General features: G+C 39.0%; 1 protein-coding gene across 6 annotated transcripts in view; it reads left to right on the plus strand.

Annotated features, from left to right (window-relative positions):
- Positions 1-21008, plus strand: part of RASAL2 (RAS protein activator like 2) — a 364251-nt gene that overhangs the window by 190382 nt on the left and 152861 nt on the right. For all 6 annotated transcript variants that reach the window (XM_030303462.1, XM_030303463.1, XM_032591839.1 and 3 more), the window contains exon 3: positions 4321-4447. In XM_030303462.1, the coding sequence (XP_030159322.1) occupies positions 4321-4447 (127 nt within the window). The remainder of the gene's footprint in view (positions 1-4320; positions 4448-21008) is intronic.

The following is a 21008-nucleotide window of genomic DNA, read 5'->3' on the forward strand; positions in this document are numbered from 1 at the left end:
ATGTTTACAATTTCTTGGCCAGTTTTTCCCTTTGCCTGATGTGGCCCCCATCTCTAGGTATCAAATATTCGTTCATTCATTTGTGGGCTGGAGCTATTTTAGGGCTTGGCCATTGACTGGTAAGGTACAAGCTGTTGACTTACAGCTTACAGAATTAGTCGTTCAAATGCATAATTATAATTCAGTGTAATAGGTGCGGTGACAGAGCCAGAAGATGCTGTTGGAGGAACCTTGAGGAGGTGTACCTTACCCTCCTCTTAGGGACTTGGTAGAAGGGAGGATTTCTGGAGGAGGTAAGCCTGTCCTAAGCCTTAGGGTGACTAGGAGTTTGCTTGGCAGGTGTAGATAAGAAAGTAAGGAAAGATATTTCAGGCTGAGAGAACCAACTAAGCAAAGGCGCTGAACTACAAAATAGGGAATATATTAGGGAAGTGCAAGCAATTTGGTATTCCTAGAATGTAAAATCTGCATGAAGCTGGACACTCAGACAGTGGCCAGATTGTGGGAAGCCTGGTATACTGCCTTAGGGAGTTTGCACTTACTCTATAAGGTAGTAGTATTAAAACACTCTTTTAGCAGAATCCTTTCCTGGTGGAAAAGCTTATGCAGAAGCCCTATATGACAGATAAACTTGGAATTATGTGCCCCAGAAATGCTTTCTTTTGCTGTTAGCATTATCTTGGTTTCCTGTACTTGACTATTTAATGTGTGTGTACTCTGACTGACATGGAAATTAATTCCTATGTAATTCTAAACAAAATGAAAGGTGATTTGGCAGACAACATAGAGGTATATGTTACGTATATAATGTTTTCTAAGTAACCTGATTTGTTTGTCCCATGTTGCTCTTCATTGCCATGGATGATTTGGAACTAACAAAGAGGACTGAGAGTCAGAGATTCAGTTTGACTTTGTTATTAACATATCTTAGATACCTGAGAAGCCATTTACTCCTTACTGTGTTCTCCTTTCTCTTTGTAAAATGGAATGAATGAAAGCACTTACCCACCCACCTGCCTCCCCTGAGGAAAAAGAGCACTCAGAAGCACAGTATAAGGACGAAGAGGTGAAAAGAAAAAGTCCTCTAATTTTTTTTGGAACTAGGAAGAGATATAATATTTAAGGACTAATTCAGTGTCCTAAACAAGCAAGTGTGAACCAGTCAACTAAATTAGGGCAATCAGAAAGGACAAAATTGCTTTCCTAAAATTGACTTTGTAAAACTGATCTCTCTGGCTGTGTTCTGAGACTTGTGAACTCCAGCTTAGTTCATTTGAAGATACTTGGAATATGATCCCTCTAATTTTCAAAGAGTAGATCAATATGTTTTAAAAATTATTTTAGGTAAGGATCAATCGATAGTGCTGTAAAAGTAAAATATTGTTAAGATATGCAGGTTTAGAATAAAAGTCAACACTATTCTCCCTCAAATCCTGAATGAGAGGTAAAAATGCCCTAACCTTTCAGAGTGATACTGATGTGGAAATGTTGGGGTTTGGAGCCTACGGCCAATAAAGAATTGTTGAGAGGTCTTAGGTGCAAAAAGGCGGTTTTATTAAAGCCTGGGGACAGGACCTCTGGGTAGAAAGCTGCACTGGGGTTGTGACGGGTGACTGATTATATTCCTTCAGGTTGGGAGTGGGTTCGGGACAGCACAGGCCTCCAAGGTATTTTGGAAACAAGGTTTCGAGGATCCTGAGGCACCAGCTATCGTTAGGAAAAGGTCATTTATGACTGTTTAGTAAAAGCTCAGTCATGAGACCCTTCAGATGTGTATCAGTGGGCCGAATGCTTAGAGGATGATTGCCAACCTATATCTTGGGGGGTGGAGATAAAGGAAGTTTCCAAAGGAATTTTTGTATGTTAAAGTAGCCTTACGGGATCCTAGAAGTTGGTATAATGCTAAGCTGAGATTGCCTTTTGCCTCTTAGCAAAGTGTCATCATCGAGGCAGCTGAGTTTCTAAAGGAATGTCACTCTGCCTGTCTCAGTGGACTGTAAGTTGTTTTGTTTTGTTTAAGTTTATTTATTTATTTGGAGATAGAAAAAGAGAGAGAGTGTGTGTGCGCTCAAGTGGGGAAAGGGCAGAGAGAGAGAGGAAGAGAGAGAATCCCAAGCAGGTTCCACGTGGGGCTCCATCATCCACCACGAGATCATGACCTGAGGCAAAATCAAGAGTCGGACGCTTAACTGACAGAGCCACTCGGGTGCCCCAATGGACTGTAAGTTGTAAGGAAATTTGATGTTTTTTCTTTTGCCTCTGTTTCCCACATCAGTACTTTGAATGGAATTTTCAATCATAGTTTAAGTTTCAAGAGTGGGAAATGAAGACTCTATATGAAAACTTTGAGAAAATAGTTGTGTGAGTGAATTTTAGGCCCATATAAGAAGTTTGATATATTTTATTTTTCTCTTCCTTAGTTATGTTAGAGACAAAGTATATGATAGTAGAAGCCATTTCTTTCTTTTTCCTGGATATGGCCTTTATAAATTTCTACAGAAAAGATCATAATGGGTCATTCCTTCCTAAAATATAAAAACAACTACTGTCTTTTTTCTGTGAGGCTTAGGCCTTCATTATTTCAGGTAACAAGTATTTTTAGAGCTAGAACAAAAACAGTTGTGTTTATTTATGTTCATCTCTTTGTTCAAAGACTCAAACTATTTTTCCCCATTCTATCCTGCTTTGAAGGCAGGTAGAGGACACATCTTTGCCTTTCTTACTCAGAGGAAGTTATCTGACTTCTTGGTACTGCTACTCTTTTAATTATTTAAGTAGCGATAATTAATTTCCATCCTGAAAGGGATGGATGGATGATTTAGATTACTGTCCGTAAAGTCTTATATTACAGAGGACTTTTGACTTTTGGAAGAGCTCATGTCCTTATTGATGAAATTATTTGGTCTCCCCTAATTTTTTTAGAATTTTTCTTAATTCTGCCTTGTGGTTTCCCGATGTGCAAGCACTAGCCATAGTTTTATGGTCATGAGGAAATGGGGAATTTGGGGTCCTTTAAAGAGTGTTCAGACTTTTAGTTCCTATGAAGACATTAGGACTTTGCTCTTCAGATTCTCAGTAACACAGAGAGTTTCCCTTGCTGTCATCCCTTTGACCCCAGGCAGAGGAGTTGGGTTACCGAGGTGAGGCAGAAGGCATATAAAGTTAAGCATATAAAGTTAAGTGTGTATCTATCCCGACTTGGCTGGATCAGTTGATGTGTCCACTGTAATCATTTGGAGAAATAAATTATTCCTCACCTGTAAAAAGGGATGATGATAATAATGTCTCCCTCATAATGTCACACGGGTAAATTCCTTAGCTTTGCACAAAGAGCTCAATGCTAATCATTATTACTGAATTTTGTTGAAATTTCAGTATTGGAGCCAGACGAAATTAGAAACTGTGCTCAATTACTGACGTGTTTTGCCAAACTATTTAAGATGTTACCAATATTATTGTTGATTCTGATAAAGGTTCCTGGTAAAATATCTTTGTGAAAAAGCTTTTGCCCTCTGCCAGTAAACAAAAATGATTTGATCTTTTAGCATATTACCAAAAAAAGGGGGGGCGGGGGGACTTAGAGTCATCCTGTAACTCTACAATGATGACCTGTGGGTACGTTTTAAAACAGTGATTGGTATTAGAGATCTTTTGTACCTTTCATAGTTCTTATTCCACATATGCAAACAACAGTTGATAGATCCCTGAAATTAGGCCAGAAAGAAAATTTTTAGGGTTTTAATAATGAATCTCACTTTTAGAAGAAAATATGCCATTTGATATAGGTATCTATGCAAGTTTCCAGTGAAATGTGTTTTATTAACTGTCTCTAAATGCTTAATGGCAAAATTGAAGAAAATCTGGTGATTTTACTATTTTTATCTAACAAAACCTTCTTTAAATTGAGTTCTGGAGCTAATTCTTTCTGGCCGGCTTTTATTTCTGTTTACCTTATTGAGCATTGGTCAGAAGAATTGGAGCTTGTGAACTAGCTTCTGATTATAAAAGAGTCTTTGTGTGGGTGTTTTGTTTTCTGAGCACCCAAAACAGGTACACACCTGGATATGACTTGTGCGGACTTCAGGTAAAGCTCATTTACATACTCACCTTTCCTGATCTTTCAGGTTCCTTTTTAAAGAAAAACTTCCTCACAAGGGGTGGGTAATGTCTTACAGTTGGAAATACTTGCTTTCTACATTTTGCCTACTTTGCTCTAATGATTATGAACTCCTATCTTTATTACCTAAAAATATTCAGCGTGAAGGTAGCTATGGCAAGTTCACTATTGAGTTTCACGTCTTTTGTCTTTTGGTTAACTAGATGCCTGTGGAGGGAGGACAGGAGCAGCAGACAGATTCCACCAAAGGGCGATGCCTGAGGAGAACCGTCAGTGTCCCTTCCGAGGGCCAGTTTCCTGAGTACCCACCAGAGGGCGCCACTAAACTGGGTAAGCTAGTAAAAGGAAACCATTCCAGCTCTTATCCGGTAGTTTATGGGCTTGTTATTGAGTGTTAGAATAACACAAAACATCCAGCTTTTCCTGTTCAGTGAGCGTGTTGAAATACAGTATGTTCACACAGAGTTAGTGGTCAATAGAAAGTTCTGTTTTTTTGCTACCAAGTGGCAACAAAGTTATTTTACAGAGCTAAAATTTATCTGAGTGCTAGGACCACAGGCCTAGGCAGAATGTTGTTTCTGAGTTTACTCCTTGGCTTCAAATTTTGAAAGAGCATTAAGTGATCTTGTTGAAGCACTGAGATTCATTGGGGAGCCAGTATTGTGTGGAACCTTGGTGTTGAGTGGTTTGTGTCCTGTTCACACAGCTACTGATGTTGCCTTATGTAATGTCGGATCAGGCTAATTTAGCTGAGCTAATTTTACATGTCCCACGTAAGTTATATTCGTGGTTGGAGTGGGTGACAGTAGGGAGAAATGGAAAAAAGAAACTCGCTTGAGTTGTTATGCACAAAAGAATTACTGTCAATATCAAAACAACTCTTGCCCTGTTTCCTACCAAGTGTATTCTGTTTGATGTTTTGTGTGCTTACCAGTAGATATGTAGATTATTAGACAGGTCAGGTGATTCTAAGGAAACATAATTAAGATGATATAAAATAACAAAAGAATGTGAAAAGTAGGGAATGCTTTGGTGCTTTGTACTGTTGTATTATTATTTGCTTAGTGAACCTAGACGTTAAGTCATAGGCATTTGATGGGTAGATATACAGAATCATTTCTTGTCTCTATGTTGTGTAATATGGATAATTCTGTGATTTTGGTTGTATTTTTGAAAATCAGGATTTGGTTTTTTGGTTTGTTTTTGCCTTTTTCTTCATTTCTCTTCATTTTCTACATGGAACTCAGAATTCTTGCTCAGAATCTGAATCCTTTATTTATCGTTATTATTTTTTTTAATCCTGTAACAGTTGTTGCTTTTCTAAAAATTAGGTGAGCAAACACTTTTCTTCAAGGAGTCACACTTGAAGAAATCAAGATTTCCTTTCATCTTATTTCCACTGTACTTCTTTAGCATGTGTTCAAACCAGTTTAAATGTGAGCCTAAATTACATTGCAAACCTGTCTGGGTGTAACCATTTTATAGTTTATTTATATTTCACGTACAGGTCCTATGTGGCTTGGACTGGCTCAGCGTCACCTTCTTCAGCCTCTTGCTGTCGTTATTTGTAATGTTATGTTGATGACTGTCTTTGCCATTTCTCCATGAACCTTTGGCTGTTCAAGCTTTGACCTACAAAAGTCACTTAATTTTGAAGAAGTGTAATCATAGTCTCAAATGTTATTACAATTTTATAGAAGAGAAAACTATATAATAATTCTTAAAAAGTCTCCACCATTCCAGGTTCTGATCCCAAAGATAAACTCAGATGAGTGGCCAAGGTGTCTAGTCCAGAGCCAACCTTCTACCTCTGCCCTTGACTACAAGTGTGGTAGCCATCTACACTCATGGCATCCGTAATCATTTTCGGAGTGGATGTCCTCAATTAGCACTGAAAGCTATTGCTTATAAGCACCACAGGGGAAAAGGCTACTTTTACAGTCATTCTTCCTTACCTTCCTGTTTAATGTTGAATTAGAAAATTATTCTGTTCTGTTTTTGTCTCCTAGTGATTTGTCTTTAGGCAGAATTTTCTGCTGTCAAATAGTTAACTGAGTGATTGCTGTATATGTAACATTCTGTGCCAATCACTAAGAATGAAAAAAGATATAAGATAAGATTTCTGCCTTTAGAAGATTCTTATGTAGTTAAGAAGATAGATTATTATTATTTTTTTTAACGTTTTATTTATTTTTGAGACAGGGAGAGACAGAGCATGAACAGGGAGGGTCAGAGAGAGGGAGACACAGAATCTGAAACAGGCTCCAGGCTCTGAGCTGTCAGCACAGAGCCTGACGCGGGGCTCGAACTCACGGACCGCGAGATCATGACCTGAGTCGAAGTCGGCCACTTAACCGACTGAGCCGCCCAGGCGCCCCAAGAAGATAGATTATTGATGACTAATCACAGTACATGTTATTACTGTGGCATATTATATTGTGTGGCTTTTATTTTTTGTTTTTTAAAAACCTTTCATTTATGCAGCAAATAGTTACTGAGTGAAAACTATGTGCCAGATGCTGGTCTAGGCCCTCAAAATATAGCAGTGAAAAATTAGGCAAAAATGTGTCCTTTTGTGGAGCTTACATTCTATTGAGGAGTGACAGACACTAAGCAAGAGTAATAAATGGACTATCTACTGTGCTAGGTGGTGATAAGTACAAAGAAAAAAATAAAGTAGGGAATGGGGATAGGAATGGCAAGGAAGTGTAATTTTAGCTAAGGTGACCAAGGAATGCCTCTTGTTGAGTGACATTTGAGTACAGATCTGATAAAACAATGACTGTTAACCATATAGATACTTGACGGTGAGAGGTTCCACCCAGAGGAATGGCTGGCATAATGCAGGACTATGCTTGGGCTGTTGTAGGAGCAGCACACGTGCCAGTGAGGCTGACACGGATGAGCAGGGGGAGAGTGGTAGGAGATGACATCACTGCGCCCTTTGGCAAGCAGGTCACGATGGTCTTGTGGGTCATCATAAGGGCGTTGGCTTCTCTGTGAGATGGGGAACCCTTGACTTCCAACCGAATCTGCTTGTTGGATTGGATATGGGAAGTAAGAAACAGAAGAGTGAAGGATTTTGGTTAGAGCAGCTAGAGGAATCAGGTTGTTATTTTTTTTTAATGGGAAAGACTGGGAGAAACCCACTTGAAAGTGGGATTGACTGGGAGTTCAATTTTGGACGTACTGAGTTTGAGAGTCTTGTTAGACACCCAAGTGGAAATATGTGAGTCTGGAAATCAAGAGAGGGAGGTACGGATTGGACACAGAAATGTAGTCCTTTGGGGGCACCTGGGTGGCTCAGTTGGTTAAGGGTCTGACTCTTGATTTTGGCTCAGATTATAATCTCACGGTTTGTGAGACTGAGCACCGCATCAGGCTCTGTGCTGACATCGTAGACTCTGCTTAGGATTCTTGCTGTCCCTCTCTCTCTGCCCCACCCCACCCCCAAAATAAATAAGTAAGTGTAAAAAAAAAAAAAAAAAAAGAAGGAAATTGTAGACCTTTAGCAAATAGATGGTATTCACAACCATGAAGTTAAATGAAATCACCAGGGAAATGGGTGTAGGTAGAAGAGAGAAGTCCAAGACTCAGCCCTGGAACAACACTTAGAGGTTAGGAAGATGAGGAGGCCCTGGCAAAGGACAGACCAGAAAGGAAGAATGGAAATCCAGAATTTTGCCTCCAAATAAGGCAGCTGAGTCAAGTGTGAATGGGGAAACCCTTCTGGTTTTACATGGTTCTTACACTTGGCAAACTCTAGATTCTCTTTATTCTTCTCCAGTAGAGGAATCCCAAACACTGATCAGTTTTTGCAGATACCATGTAAAATCATGGTATACATTTTGATTTCAGGTATGAGGTCGTCATCTATGGAGAAATGCCCACTCGTGGAAAACATGCGCTTTTTACTCTACTGCAGAGAATGTAGGACAGAAAGGAGCTCTCTGAATGTACAGGGTCTGTGAAGAATTTATGGTGGCTTCCAGCTTACTGTATGTCACAGATTTCAGACTGGTTAAAAAACTTGTGAATGTAAAAGGATGGGAAGGCCCATATTTGTGTCTCACACCTAGTTTAACATGAGCACATTTACGCTGATGAGAACCTAATAGATGTCAAAAAGTTAGCAAAAAAAAAAAAAAAAAAAAAGTGTGCATGGGTATGGAGCATCAAAGTGGGAAGTGGCCAGCAGAGAAAGTACTTCTCACTCGGTACTTCTCCGACTCTTGCATTCAGCACTTTAAAACACCCAAGATACTAAAATGTATATGTACACTGGCATTTGAGTCAGGTTTTGATACACCAAATTCTTGCCCACTGAAACCGCGACGTTTTCTTAAGGCATATGAACATCGCGTCTAAAGCACCCATCTCCAGATTTAGAAAACCTAGGAAAAACTATTTACCCCTGGTGACAATATCCAGATTTTAATTTATTCATCAAAAAAGGAGTTTTCAAATTCAAACAATGCAAAGCAATGATTTGCTGAATTTTCAGAAGGAAATTATTTCTTCTGACAGTAGGGTCTTTGCATACTGACAATATCGGGAGGTGTGTAAATCAACCGCGTGAGCTAGAACTAGTAAATATTTGATTTTCAAGATTAATTTTCAGTATTAAAGGTAACCTACATGAATTCAACTTTAAAAAGCCGTCAAATACCATCAGGTAAGAACAGTGTGAAGTAGGGGGAAGGGGAAAGCTGAGCGGGAGACAGCATTTTTTGTGAAGTGTACATTTATGGAAGGAAGTTGTCTACCCTGCATGTTGTCTACTGCCTGGCTGGTGGAGGGCACAGCAGTGAATCGGGAACTCCATCCGTTCTGTTTGTAGCATTTCTCAGACAGATTCAAAGCCTTACAAGTGGTGACTGAAAGCTGCAGAGCCTCATGCCTCTATTTTGTTATATTATGATAAAAGCTTATAGTTACCCTATGGTCTTACTTATAGAATCTCTGGATTTTTAAAAACCTGTGCCTGTGATAAGTAAGTCTGTTTCATTATCATGAAGTCCTCAAAACCCAGAAGCATTTGATAGATATACCTATAATTATAATTTAACATAGTATGTCTTTGATACATAGTACCAAACTTTGGGAAAGAATGTATGAAAAATCTTGTAGGGGCAAAGTTAGCTGTCCAAAATTTTAATATTTATGTAAATGAAGGAGTCAAAAAATTTAACATGCTTCACCAAAGAAAGGAACCAAATTGAAAAATCTTTGGGGAACAGCCAACCTTCTGTCTACGGAGTGCTAAGTTTATTAACCTAAGTGATAAAAATTTAGGAAACTTTGAAGAAAATTACTATTAAAACAGAATATCCTCTCCAAGTCATTTATAAAATTATTATAAAAGTTAACTCTTTTAATCAAAATTATCAGAGGATACTGATTGTTCAAACCTTAGCTTTAACCCTGACCTTCTCTGTTAAAGTAGCCTCAGGCCTAACTCTATGTATAAGCTAATAATGACTCTCTCTTTATTTGCAAGACATTATAAGAAGTATCTAGGTAACTTACGAGGTATTTTCAAGGTGCTAAAATCTTCTATAAATATACAGGGTGGTAATAATAATATTGAAAGAAGGATATGTGAGTAATGAAGATTTTATATTACCAAAAAATTCCTTCCATTTTTCAAGTAATGGAATAAAAAATTCTAAGTAATTCCTATGTATGATAATATTCAATATTTAGATCAGCTAATATTAAACATATATGAAATATATAATAATTTATATAATATTAAATAGCATATATAGATTTATAAAATCAACAGAAGCAGATCTTGTGCTTTAAAGTAACATAAGTTGACTAATATTAAACATTTATATATATTATATGTATATAATATATAATAGGGCATAATATAATAAGTGATAAATTGATAATATTTTTGTATATGTATACAAAACCAATAGAGGCAGATCTTGCACTTTAGGGAAATATATACAAATGATCAAAAGTTATGAAAAAGAATCAGTAGCCTGATATTTTTAGCTCTAAAAGTAGAGTCCAATGGATAATGGCAGCCCATGGTTTTCTTTGAAGTGTCCTAATATGTAAACTAAGACCATTTCACCATCATCTAATACGTAAGCTCATGCTAAGTCAGCTGCAGAATATCTGACCTTTATACTTGTATTCTATAATTTCTCTTTTTTTAAGTTTATTTATTTATTTTGACAGAAAGAGAGAGAGAGGGGGAGAGAAAATGGGAGGGCGGGGGAGGGAGAGAAGATCCGAAGCAGGCTCCCTGCTAACAGCAGAGAGCCTCATGCGGAGCTTGAACTCATGAACCATGAGATCATGACCTGAGTTGAAATCAGAAGCTCAAGTGACTGAGCCGCCCAGGTGCCCTGTATTCTTTAATTTCTAGATTTCAGTGATACATAAGTTATTTGAGGACAGGTCAAGTGAACTCAAGGATTATCAAAACTATTATGGATAATTAAAGTAGAAAACCCTGGAATAATGTCCTTTGAAGCTGTTTGTTGGGCAGTTTTGAGTTTTCTTAAAAACCATGAGCCAATATATATAATTCTTTGAGATCTATAAGATTCTGTAAGATACACGTGCTAATACTGATACTATTCTAGCAGAATGGGCTTGAATCTAGGTTAAAATAGCCACGTACAGTCAATTCTGTAATGTGACATGTGTTTCTAAAAATCACGGAGCTATGCAGAATTGCACAATAAAAATCACAAGTCTTATGGCGAAAATGGGATTGAGGGCACTGTATTCAAAAACTTGGTCAATGACAAAAAGAGCAGGAAGGAAAAAGGGTAGCACATTTTTATAAGTGTTAAATGGTTGCAAAATACATAAATACTACAACAAATATAGTACTTTACCTTGAAAAAATCTGGGAAATTTACTTTGTGGTCGTGGGCATCGGACTAGTTTGTGTGTCTACTATGACACGTTTTTTTTGAAATTGAATAGAAGACATCGTGACACAAGATACGGATGAGTGTGGCTCGTAGCATGTGCAGTGAAGTGAGGTGGCTGGCAGGTGTTGAGTTACGCATGCGTGTGAGCATGTTGTGTTTTCGTACATGGCTTGGTTCAGCCGGGTGCCGTGTTCTTTGTTCATGTGGTGTTTCTCACAGATGAAATCACGCATAAGCAAACCAAAAAATTCACGTAACAGATCGTGCCCTATTATGTTACTTGTGATATAATATTCATGTTTTCAAAGCAAGCCCTGTAACAGAACTGACTTGACTACCTGGCTCAATCAGGTTTGTCCCTTAGAAAGAAGTAGCTTGCATTTGTTAGTCTACTGAATTTCAAACCATCAGTTACTTTTGAACACATTCCTAAATTTCTTTTTGAAGTTATTTAGAACTCAAAACTAGCACAAATGAAAGAAAAACTAGTCCTTAAGTTCTCAAGCTAACCTCCCAAACCCCATTTTTATTTTACTCTTATGAGTTAGATTGACTGGTTGATTGATTTGACCTAGGTGTAGACTAGCAGTGTCTTCTCTGAGGAAATCAGTTCTCAGTTCTAAGTCAAGGCGCCAGATCTCAGTTCTTTCTAACTTGTAAATGTGAGTTTGGATTCCCGATTTGCTCTTTTATCTTCCTCCCCATCCTCATCCTGGCCCCCTTGACATTTGTCTGATGCTGTGAAAGGTGGCGCCGAGGTTGCAATTGCCTGACCACTGCCTTGTGTCATTTGTCTTTGATTTGTAGCTATTTCATAAAGTTTCCAGCAGATGGCAGTAAAGTTCCTAAACGAAGGCTTCCTTTCCTGATTCGTGTAGGTCTTTTGTACAGGCTATCGTCAGGGTTGTTGTAAAACCGGAAGACCTGGGGAATGAGACACAGTGAAGGAAGTCAACATGGAGCTATAGGCCAGCTCCTTGCTAGATTTATTACAAAGCTGTATTCTATGTCTTAATATTTTAGTCTAACAAACTTTTTTTTTTTAAAAATTTTTTTTTTCAACGTTTATTTATTTTTGGGACAGAGAGAGACAGAGCATGAACGGGGGAGGGGCAGAGAGAGAGAGGGAGACACAGAATGGGAAACAGGCTCCAGGCTCCGGGCCATCAGCCCAGAGCCCGACGCGGGGCTCGAACTCACGGACCGCGAGATCGTGACCTGGCTGAAGTCGGACGCTTAACCGACTGCGCCACCCAGGCGCCCCCTAACAAACTTTTTTAAAAAATACATCTAAATAAAATATGTTCTAGGCTTCAACCTTGACTGTATATTTGTAACACATTTTGTAACAGTCTGGAATTGCAGGCTAGAATTTTCAAATTTGGTCCCATATCATGAGAGGCCCCACAAACATACAGCTCGGTACCACCCAGCCTGTACCTTCGAGCTCTTAGGAGACCCTTGCCCGAGAGCACCAGAGTAGAGTCCTCTAAAATGTGATGCCCACGTGAGGGGCCCCTTTTGACTGACTAGTCCTAATGCAGTGTTAGTCATAGCACATCACTATGGTGTTTGGAGAGTAGAGTGGGAAGGAGGAATGCATGGCTTAAAGAATCAGGAATGGTTTTTAGATTCAGCCTGGACTTCTAGGGAGAAAAAAGATGGTTTGAACCTGAGCATCTATTCCTTCCAGAAACCCCACTATAACTATATAGTAAGGGGATTTTCTTTTAAAGACATGGTCCTTCAAGGATACGGAGAATGAGAAAGAAGAAAGCAAGCCCGCAAAATAATAATAACAACAATAACAATAATAAATTGAAAGCTGAAAAGCAAATGGAGCATGGTACATAACCTAGCTGCCTTGGGAAAGCCAAATCTTAGACTGTCAGTGAAGAAAGCTAAGAAGGAACCTGATTTTTACTACAGAATCTTTAAATCACTTACGAATTGATGACAGGAGCATATCTTTTATAGTAGATCCCCTATCTTTTCCTCTTCCCCAGTCCACTAAACAATTGCTTTTCCCACCCCTACCTGTATTCTGTTCTAAGACTGCAGGTTAATTCTCTGGAGGAAAGAAACTATTGGTGTATTGGGGCACACCAGGCAAAATTGAGAGCACAGAACACTTTACCAAATACAAGGAAACTAAGTGAACATCTGCAGACTGAATGCTGGGCTCCTCTACCTATCTTTCCTCACTTGCCTTTACCCTCCAGGCAGGAGACAAGAAGAATATTATTTGGGGTGTTTAACCCTCTCAGGAGGAAAGATCTCAAGATACTAACATTCCCAAGACTAGTAGAGATCTGAAGAAAAGCCTCTAGCATGAAAGAGAGAAACCAAAACAAACAAAAGAAAAAAAGAAACCCGGAGGAACAGAGACAGGCAGGGAATAGAAAACTTAAAGAAAAACATCGCTATCAGACAGATAAAATATTGCGTACATGAGACAAGAACTGAGTGTTATACAAAGCCAAAGAGTTGCCATGTGCTAAAAAAAATTGTCACAGAAATAAAACTGAATAGAAGAATTGGAAATTGAAAATGAGGATATAGCCCAGAAAGTAGAGGGGGAAAAAAAAGATAAAATAGAGTGCCAGTCAAAACAATGAGTTCCAAAAAAAAGAAAAGCAAGGGAAGGAAATCATTAGCAAAATAATTCAAGAAAATTTCTCATAACTACAAATAGGAGTTTCCAGATTGAAAGAGCTTACCGAGTGCCTATGGCAAAGCACATTTTTGGGAAATTTCAGTTTGTTTTTGGTGACATAGAGACAGTCTTATAAATTTGCAAAGAAAGGACAGATTACATATTTAGGATCAGAAATCAGAATGGCATGAGGCTTCATATCAGCAACATCAGAAGCTAGGAAAAAAATGAGGAATGCCCTCAAACTTCTGAAGGAAAATTACTTCCAATTTGGAATTCTATGTTTAGCTATTAGCCACTAATTACACATGAGAATAAAATAGACATTTTCAGGGGCGCCTGGGTGGCTCAGTCGGTTAAGCGGCCGACTTCGGCTCAGGTCATGATCTCGCGGTCCGTGAGTTCGAGCCCCGCGTCGGGCTCTGTGCTGACAGCTCAGAGCCTGGAGCCTGTGTCTCCCTCTCTCTGCCCCTCCCCCGTTCATGCTCTGTCTCTCTCTGTCTCAAAAATAAATAAACGTTAAAAAAAATTTTTTAAATAGACATTTTCAGACATCAAGATTTAAACAAAAAATTTACCTCCTACACATCATTTCTCCTAGAGCTAATGAAACCTATTCTTCCCCAAGAGTGAGCAGGATGTGGGATAAAGGCTGGGAGATCCAACACGAGGGGAGAAGACAAAGGGCCCCACAGGAGAATGTGCTAGAGAGAACGGAGGGTGACAACTCCATGGTGTCTATAGAATGAGGACAAGCAGTTCAGACCACAGCGGTCAAAAGGCTATCATGAAGACTTCTCCAAGAAGACAAAATTGATACAGTAGAATGAATTGAAACAACGAATTGAGGATTGAAGTAAATTTGGGATTGAATTAATAATAAGCACATAGAAATTTAAATAAATGAATAATCAGGCAACAGCTTTAGGAGACACAAAAATGTAGTTCAATGCACAGAGAATGCTTGTATAGCACCTTCTACACATTAGGTACTTTGTATATGTTAATTTTTTAATCTTTGTAAACCTACAAGGTACTGTTTTACATGTAAGGAAAGTGAGGCATAGTGAGGATAAGTAACTTGTCTAAATACCTAAGCAGCTGGTCAATGGCAAAGGTAGGATTTGAACCCAGGCAGTCTGCCTTCAGGAACTCTGCTCTTGACCACGGTGCTGTGTTATGCATCAGGTTCACTGTGTGGCTGCATTGACTACATACGTAGTCCCAGTATTGCTTTTCCTTACCAAAATTACTATGGAACCAAATAGGGACCATGAGAAGGTAGGAGGTGTCAGGGTACCTGCTGGGGTAGGAGGAAAGAATCAACTTCTCATCTTCATAGTGGAAAATCAAAAGATAATGTCTAAAATGGGAAAAAAAAAACTGTAAATATCAGTACAGCTATTTTATTTAAGATTTGACGGTAACTCCCAAAAGAATTGGCTAAGAAAGATGAAAGTTGTTGTTCCTGGGGAAGGAAAAGTGTTAGAAGAGGGGATTGCTGTTTGTATTAACAAGTCTCATAAAACTAGGAGACCCTAAACTATGTGCATATATTGTTTTATTAACATAAAAATTTAAAAAACAGGGGAAGGCATATACAGTTAACAAAAAAGAAAATTAATATGCCATTTAAACACAAGGAAAAGGTACTATTCCTCATTTCTAATCAATAAAAGCAAATTAAAGTCACAATGAGCTGCCAGTTTTTACCTATGAGATTAGCAAGTATAAATATGTTTGTTTTGGACGGATAGGAGGAAACAAACATTCTAGCCCATTAATGCCAAATTGTTTCTGTAGAGGGCAGCCTCGGTAGGATGCATTTTGGCAAAAATGCAATCTAACCTCTTAAGAATTTGTCCCACACCTCTACTCACATAGTCATTGCAGTTGCACCATTGCTTATAATAACACAAGAGCAGACCAACCAAAATATCCATCCATAGGAGATGATTTCAATGAATTCTGCTAAATCTGCATGATATACCACTATGCATGCATCTATCAAAAAGAAAGTAGTTCCACGTGTAGTAATTTGAAGCAATTTCCAAGATACATTGTTAGGGGGCGGGGCAAGGTGGGGGGGCAAGTGCAGAAATGTGTGTGTATATTATACTTTGATTTATGTAAAAAGTGCCATGTGCGTATAAGCATGTGTGAGTGTATATGAGTGTGTGCGTGTGTGTGTGTGTGCATGCGCGGGGGCATAACTCTAGAACTATACAGAAGAAGCCCTTAGCAGTGGGTGCTTCTGAGGAGAAAACTGAAGACCTGGTGGATCAGAATGTGAGGGAGACGAACTCGTCACTATCTGACCCTTTTTTAACCTTTCACCTTTTAATCAAATGAAGGTTAATATTCTTAAAGAGTAATAATGGTGGAAATACTTGTAACTTTAATAATTGCATAGAGCAGGGGAGGGGGAAATGGAAAGAAGAAACCTACCTTCCTAAAGGGACATTTCAGTTCTTTTTTTTTTTTTTTTAATGTTTATTTATTTTTGAGAGAGACAGAGACAGAATGCGAGTGGGTTAGGGGCAGAGAGAGAGAGAGATACAGAATCCAAAGACAGGTTCCAGGCTCTGAGCTAGCTGTTAGCACAGAGCCCGACACAGGGCTCAAACCCACGAACTGCAAGATCATGACCTGAGCTGAAGTTGGACACTCAGTCGACTGAGCCACCCAGGCGCCCCGGTACATTTCAGTTCTTTATGTTGAATTTCAAAAACAGGGAAAATGAATTAAAAATGAATTAAAATCCAGGACAGTTAACTGGAAGGGTATGTTATATTGGTGCCAATCAACGAGTTTCGCATTACTAAAATACACTGCTGTGAAATCAGCTGGATTTCATCTCACTCACCCGTCATGAATTTGTAGCGGGGCGTTAAACTGACCGTTATAACAGGTTCGTTTTTATTTATCTGCAGTAAACAAGAGAAATTGACTCTGATTAAAGAAGACTAGAAGCTCTTTGACATTTTTATGTTAGATGATTATAATCTAATAGATTATAAAAGTAACCTCTATTGGATTTTTTTCAGGAATGTTAAAAAGGATATTTCTTCTCTTTACCTCTTTGTTAAATAAAACTTAACTGAAGTAATGCTGGGGAACAAGTTTTCTGTGGATCATAAATGCTGTGCCTATGATTTAATGTAATCATTTTTGTTTATATTGCTTTGGGCAAATTTAAAACTCAAAGACCAGGATAGTAAAATATAGAAGAATTTGTTCTACACAGATCTCCTGTAGAGACCCTTTTCCCCTGTGAGAAGATCGGAAAATGTGTCTGTTTGTTTGTTTGTTTGTTTGTTTTACCTTAGGAATAATATATTTCTTATAATGTTAGATAATGAAAATTCAGAGACTGTTAGTAAGAAAAATTGCTTATAAGTAATTTTATTTTGTTTTATTTCACAGTTTTCCAAGTAGTATTAGCAATGAGCCTAATAAATTTTATTAGCCTAACAAAGTAATCCTCTTCCAGCTCTTAACATGCCCCCAGCTTCTCACTTCGGATTACAGATTTGCCAGCAACCAATACAGAAACTAAATAAAGGGAATATGAACTGCAGAGTTATTGGACAGCTGTTTTATTTCAAACCTCTATTTTATGAATCCAGATGACTTTCTACTGTTCTACTGTTAGCCTCATGTTAAGATTTTATTTTTGCCCCCCTAAATATTGGGAAAATTACTTTTTAGTATTTCCACAATACTGGGGTTTGGTTTTTTTTTTTTTTTTTTTTTTTTTTTTTTTTGCTGAGGTCCAGCATGTATAGTATTTTTCTGTGAACTAAAGCAAGTTTCCATGCTTATTCAATACTAGTTATACCATCCTATTTGATTTGAGGTGATAGGCGTCATAGGTAATACTTTATGACTAAAACCAGCTTCCTTCCACTTTGTAACTAATTCATAAAACCGACTCCGTTTAGGAGCCAGAAAAGTTAAAACCAGACCAGATAGCATCCCAGTCGCTGTCCTCCACTGATGCAGTTAGCATCCTTCTCAAGTAACAGGCACATTCTAAGTTTTTAATATATTAGCTGGTTCTAGAACTGAATATAAAAGTTAGGTCACTCTAGGGCTATGTCAGTTTTTTATCAACCTTTTCTAAAAAGTAGTTTATCTGTGCTCACTGCCTAATTGTTTTTTCTGTACCTTGATATCTGGCTTCATCTGTCACTGAAATTTGCCCCCGTATCAGAGGTGTGATAATAAATTCCACCACTGCAGTCGGCTTTACCCCCTCTCTTTAGTCTGTAATGATTGGCTCTTCTACCCACGTTCATGCTACCCTTTCTTTTCTTCTTCTTTTTTTTAATGTTTGTATTTATTTTTGAGAGAGAGAGAGAATGAGTGAGCGAGCCCGGGAGAGACAGAGGATCCGAAGCAGGCTCCAAGCTGACTGCAGCGAGCCCATGTGGGGCTCGAACTCACAAACCCCGAGATCATGACCTGAGGCAAAGTTGGACACTCAACCAGCTGAGCCGCCCAGGTGCCCCTTTGCTCCCCTTTCTTGACTTGTATAACTTTTGTTTGTTATTTTCCTCACTGTACCTTACTCTCTCCCGCTTGTACGTGTGAATATCTGAAGTGCAGATACCTGCTTCACTTGCCTTGTCCATTCTCTGTAGATGATGTCACCTCTTTACCAGAATGCTTGCCCCTGAAGCCATTATCTGTCTGTAGTTCCCCTCTTCGTTCCCTCTCTTGCCTCCCCAGAACCTTGTTCTCATGTGACTGCAGAACCACTGTCCTTCTAGTCCTTCTAACTTTATGTTGCCCATTTGTTTCCACCTGAGTATCTTAGTAATTATCCTCTGTCTCTTCTTAATTCTTCTTTTTTCCTTCTAGATTACTCATTTCACTGCTTGACATTTTCTCCTTTTTTTGAAAAATGTTTTTTATTTATTTTGAGAGAGTGCAAGTGGGAGGGGGGCGTGGTGCAGAGAGACAATGGGATAGAGGATCTGAAGCGGGCTCTGTGCTGACAGCAGTGAGCCCATGTGGGGCTCAAGCCCATGAACCGTGAGGTCATGATCTGAGCTGAAGTTGAACGCTCGACTGAGCTACCCAGGCACCCCAGCATTATCTTCTTTTTTATTATTATTAAAAATAATTTTTTTTAACATTTATTCATTGTTGAGAGACAGAGTGCAAGCAGGGGAGGGGCAGAGAGAGGGAGACAGAGAATCTGAAGCAGGCTTCAGGCCCTGAGCTGTCAGCACAGAACCCAACGTGGGTCCCCAACCCACGAACTGTGAGATCATGATCTGACCCGAAGTCCCATGCTTAACTGACTGAACCACCCAGGCCTCTTCCCCGGCATTATCTTCTTAAAGCACTAATTGAATCATGTTTGTTGAAACCTTTCTTAAACACCTTTACTGGATCTCCATTACCTACGGGATGAGGCCCAAATGTGCACTGGCACTAAACATCCTCTGTATTCTGACCCAGGCTTGGCTGTCCAACGCTGTCTTTCTTTACCCACCACCGACATCTGGGTTCTGGCCTCGTGGGCTGCTTCAGCTTCCCAGGTATTGTCATGCACACGGGCTTCTGCTCACATGGAGCCATCCACCTGGAATGTCTTGCGCTCTTCCACTCCACCCACCTCTTGTATGATAATCCTGGGGCTGGGCAATCTTTTTCTTCATTCCACCAATCAGAATCCACCAGCATTTATGTCCCATAAACAGCTCTTTTTGTCCCTCTGAAACTGAATGTAAGTCCTTACGTTTTCAGCAAGTTGTCGCTACGTATCTTCTTTACTAGGTCAGAACCTCTTAGATGACGGGACTGTTTCTCCTCCATATTGGTGTCACCGCAGAAACTAGCCGGTGGTTTTGTCCGTTGTTGTAGGCTTAGTGTGTGTTTGTTGAGTGAATGACTGATGTGAGACACATTGGAGAAACCCTTGCCTGATTTTTTTCAAGTGAAGTGCTTCAAAGTGAAAAATGATCTTAGATGTGGGAAGTGTGTTTTTTGCCCCTGTAGGGAAAACCATATCCACTTCATAGAGGTACTTTACAAATGCATTTGGAGAATTCTAAATATCGTTGTGCAGCCACGGGGACTCTACGCAGTTATTACATCCACAACTTGGTTCTGAGACGTGCGAAGCCGGTAACTGCCACTGTCCAGGTGAACAAGTCCCAGTGTTGGGCTTGACTGTTTGCCAAGGTCACACGTGAGCTTGCAGCCTGTGCTGCTTGTCGATACCATGACCGCAGTTGTATTAGTGAGCAAGGTGTCTGTGCTTACTTTTAAGATTTTGCTAGTAGCAAATAGCTTGTAAGAGATAGTTTCTGTTTCTGTGCAGAATGGTAATAGAAAATAAATTCTTTGAATGGAAGAAAATGAGCTTTTTATCCTCCTGCTGCATTTGAGGTTGATAGCATAAACGTGTGTGCTATTGTTGGCGTTTAGTTATTAAGTGATTAGGTAGTATATCAAAATCACACGAGCAGATTTAGCAGCTCATTCACAGACAAGAGGGTTTATTGCTTCAGGAATGACTGGAACTATTCTGTTCTTCCTGGAAGGACTGCCTTTAGCAGAGGCCGTTGTGGGGCAGTGGAAATGGTACAGGCTTTGAAGTTGCCCTAATGTGGATTCAGATTCCATCTCTTCTCATCATTAACCTTGAGCCTCAGCTTCCTTATCAGATGAGATTTTTATTAGGCTTTGAAAGAGGAATTTGGGACCAACAACGTAAATTCTAATTTGAGACAAACTTCAGTTCTCTCTGACTCTTACACAATCCTGGAACCAGTGAGATAGAGAGTAGGTGTTATATTTCTCAGTTTGCTTGGACAGGTTTAAATAAACCCAGTAAAGAAATTTGAGGTGTGACATGTTAGGAAACATCCTGTCTCTATATCTCATGACTTTACTCATTTGTTTTTTTCTTTTACTTGCACAGTTTGGCAAATTCCTTCCTTCTAAAGTATGGTCATAATTCACCATTCTGTTATATAATGGAGGTAGAAAAATGAGGATGGAGTTGTTTACACTGTATCTTGAGATTTATTTTTGAGACTTGGTCTAGGTCCTTGGCTGCCCTAGAACCTTTTCCAAAAGGAAAATATGTGATTCAGATACACTGAGCAAAATTAGCTAAACATTGCTTACTTTCTTTAGTTGGTCCCTCACTTGTGCTCTCCACCCACTGCCCCCGTTTCTTCTTTTCTTTTCTTTCTTTTCTTTCTTTTCTTTTCTTTTCTTTTCTTTTCTTTTCTTTTCTTTTCTTTTCTTTCTTTCTTTCTTTCTTTCTTTCTTTCTTTCTTTCTTTCTTTTCTTTCTTTCTTTCTTT

This window comes from Lynx canadensis, chromosome F1 (genome assembly GCF_007474595.2).
Source record: "Lynx canadensis isolate LIC74 chromosome F1, mLynCan4.pri.v2, whole genome shotgun sequence".
Taxonomy (NCBI): domain Eukaryota; kingdom Metazoa; phylum Chordata; class Mammalia; order Carnivora; family Felidae; genus Lynx; species Lynx canadensis.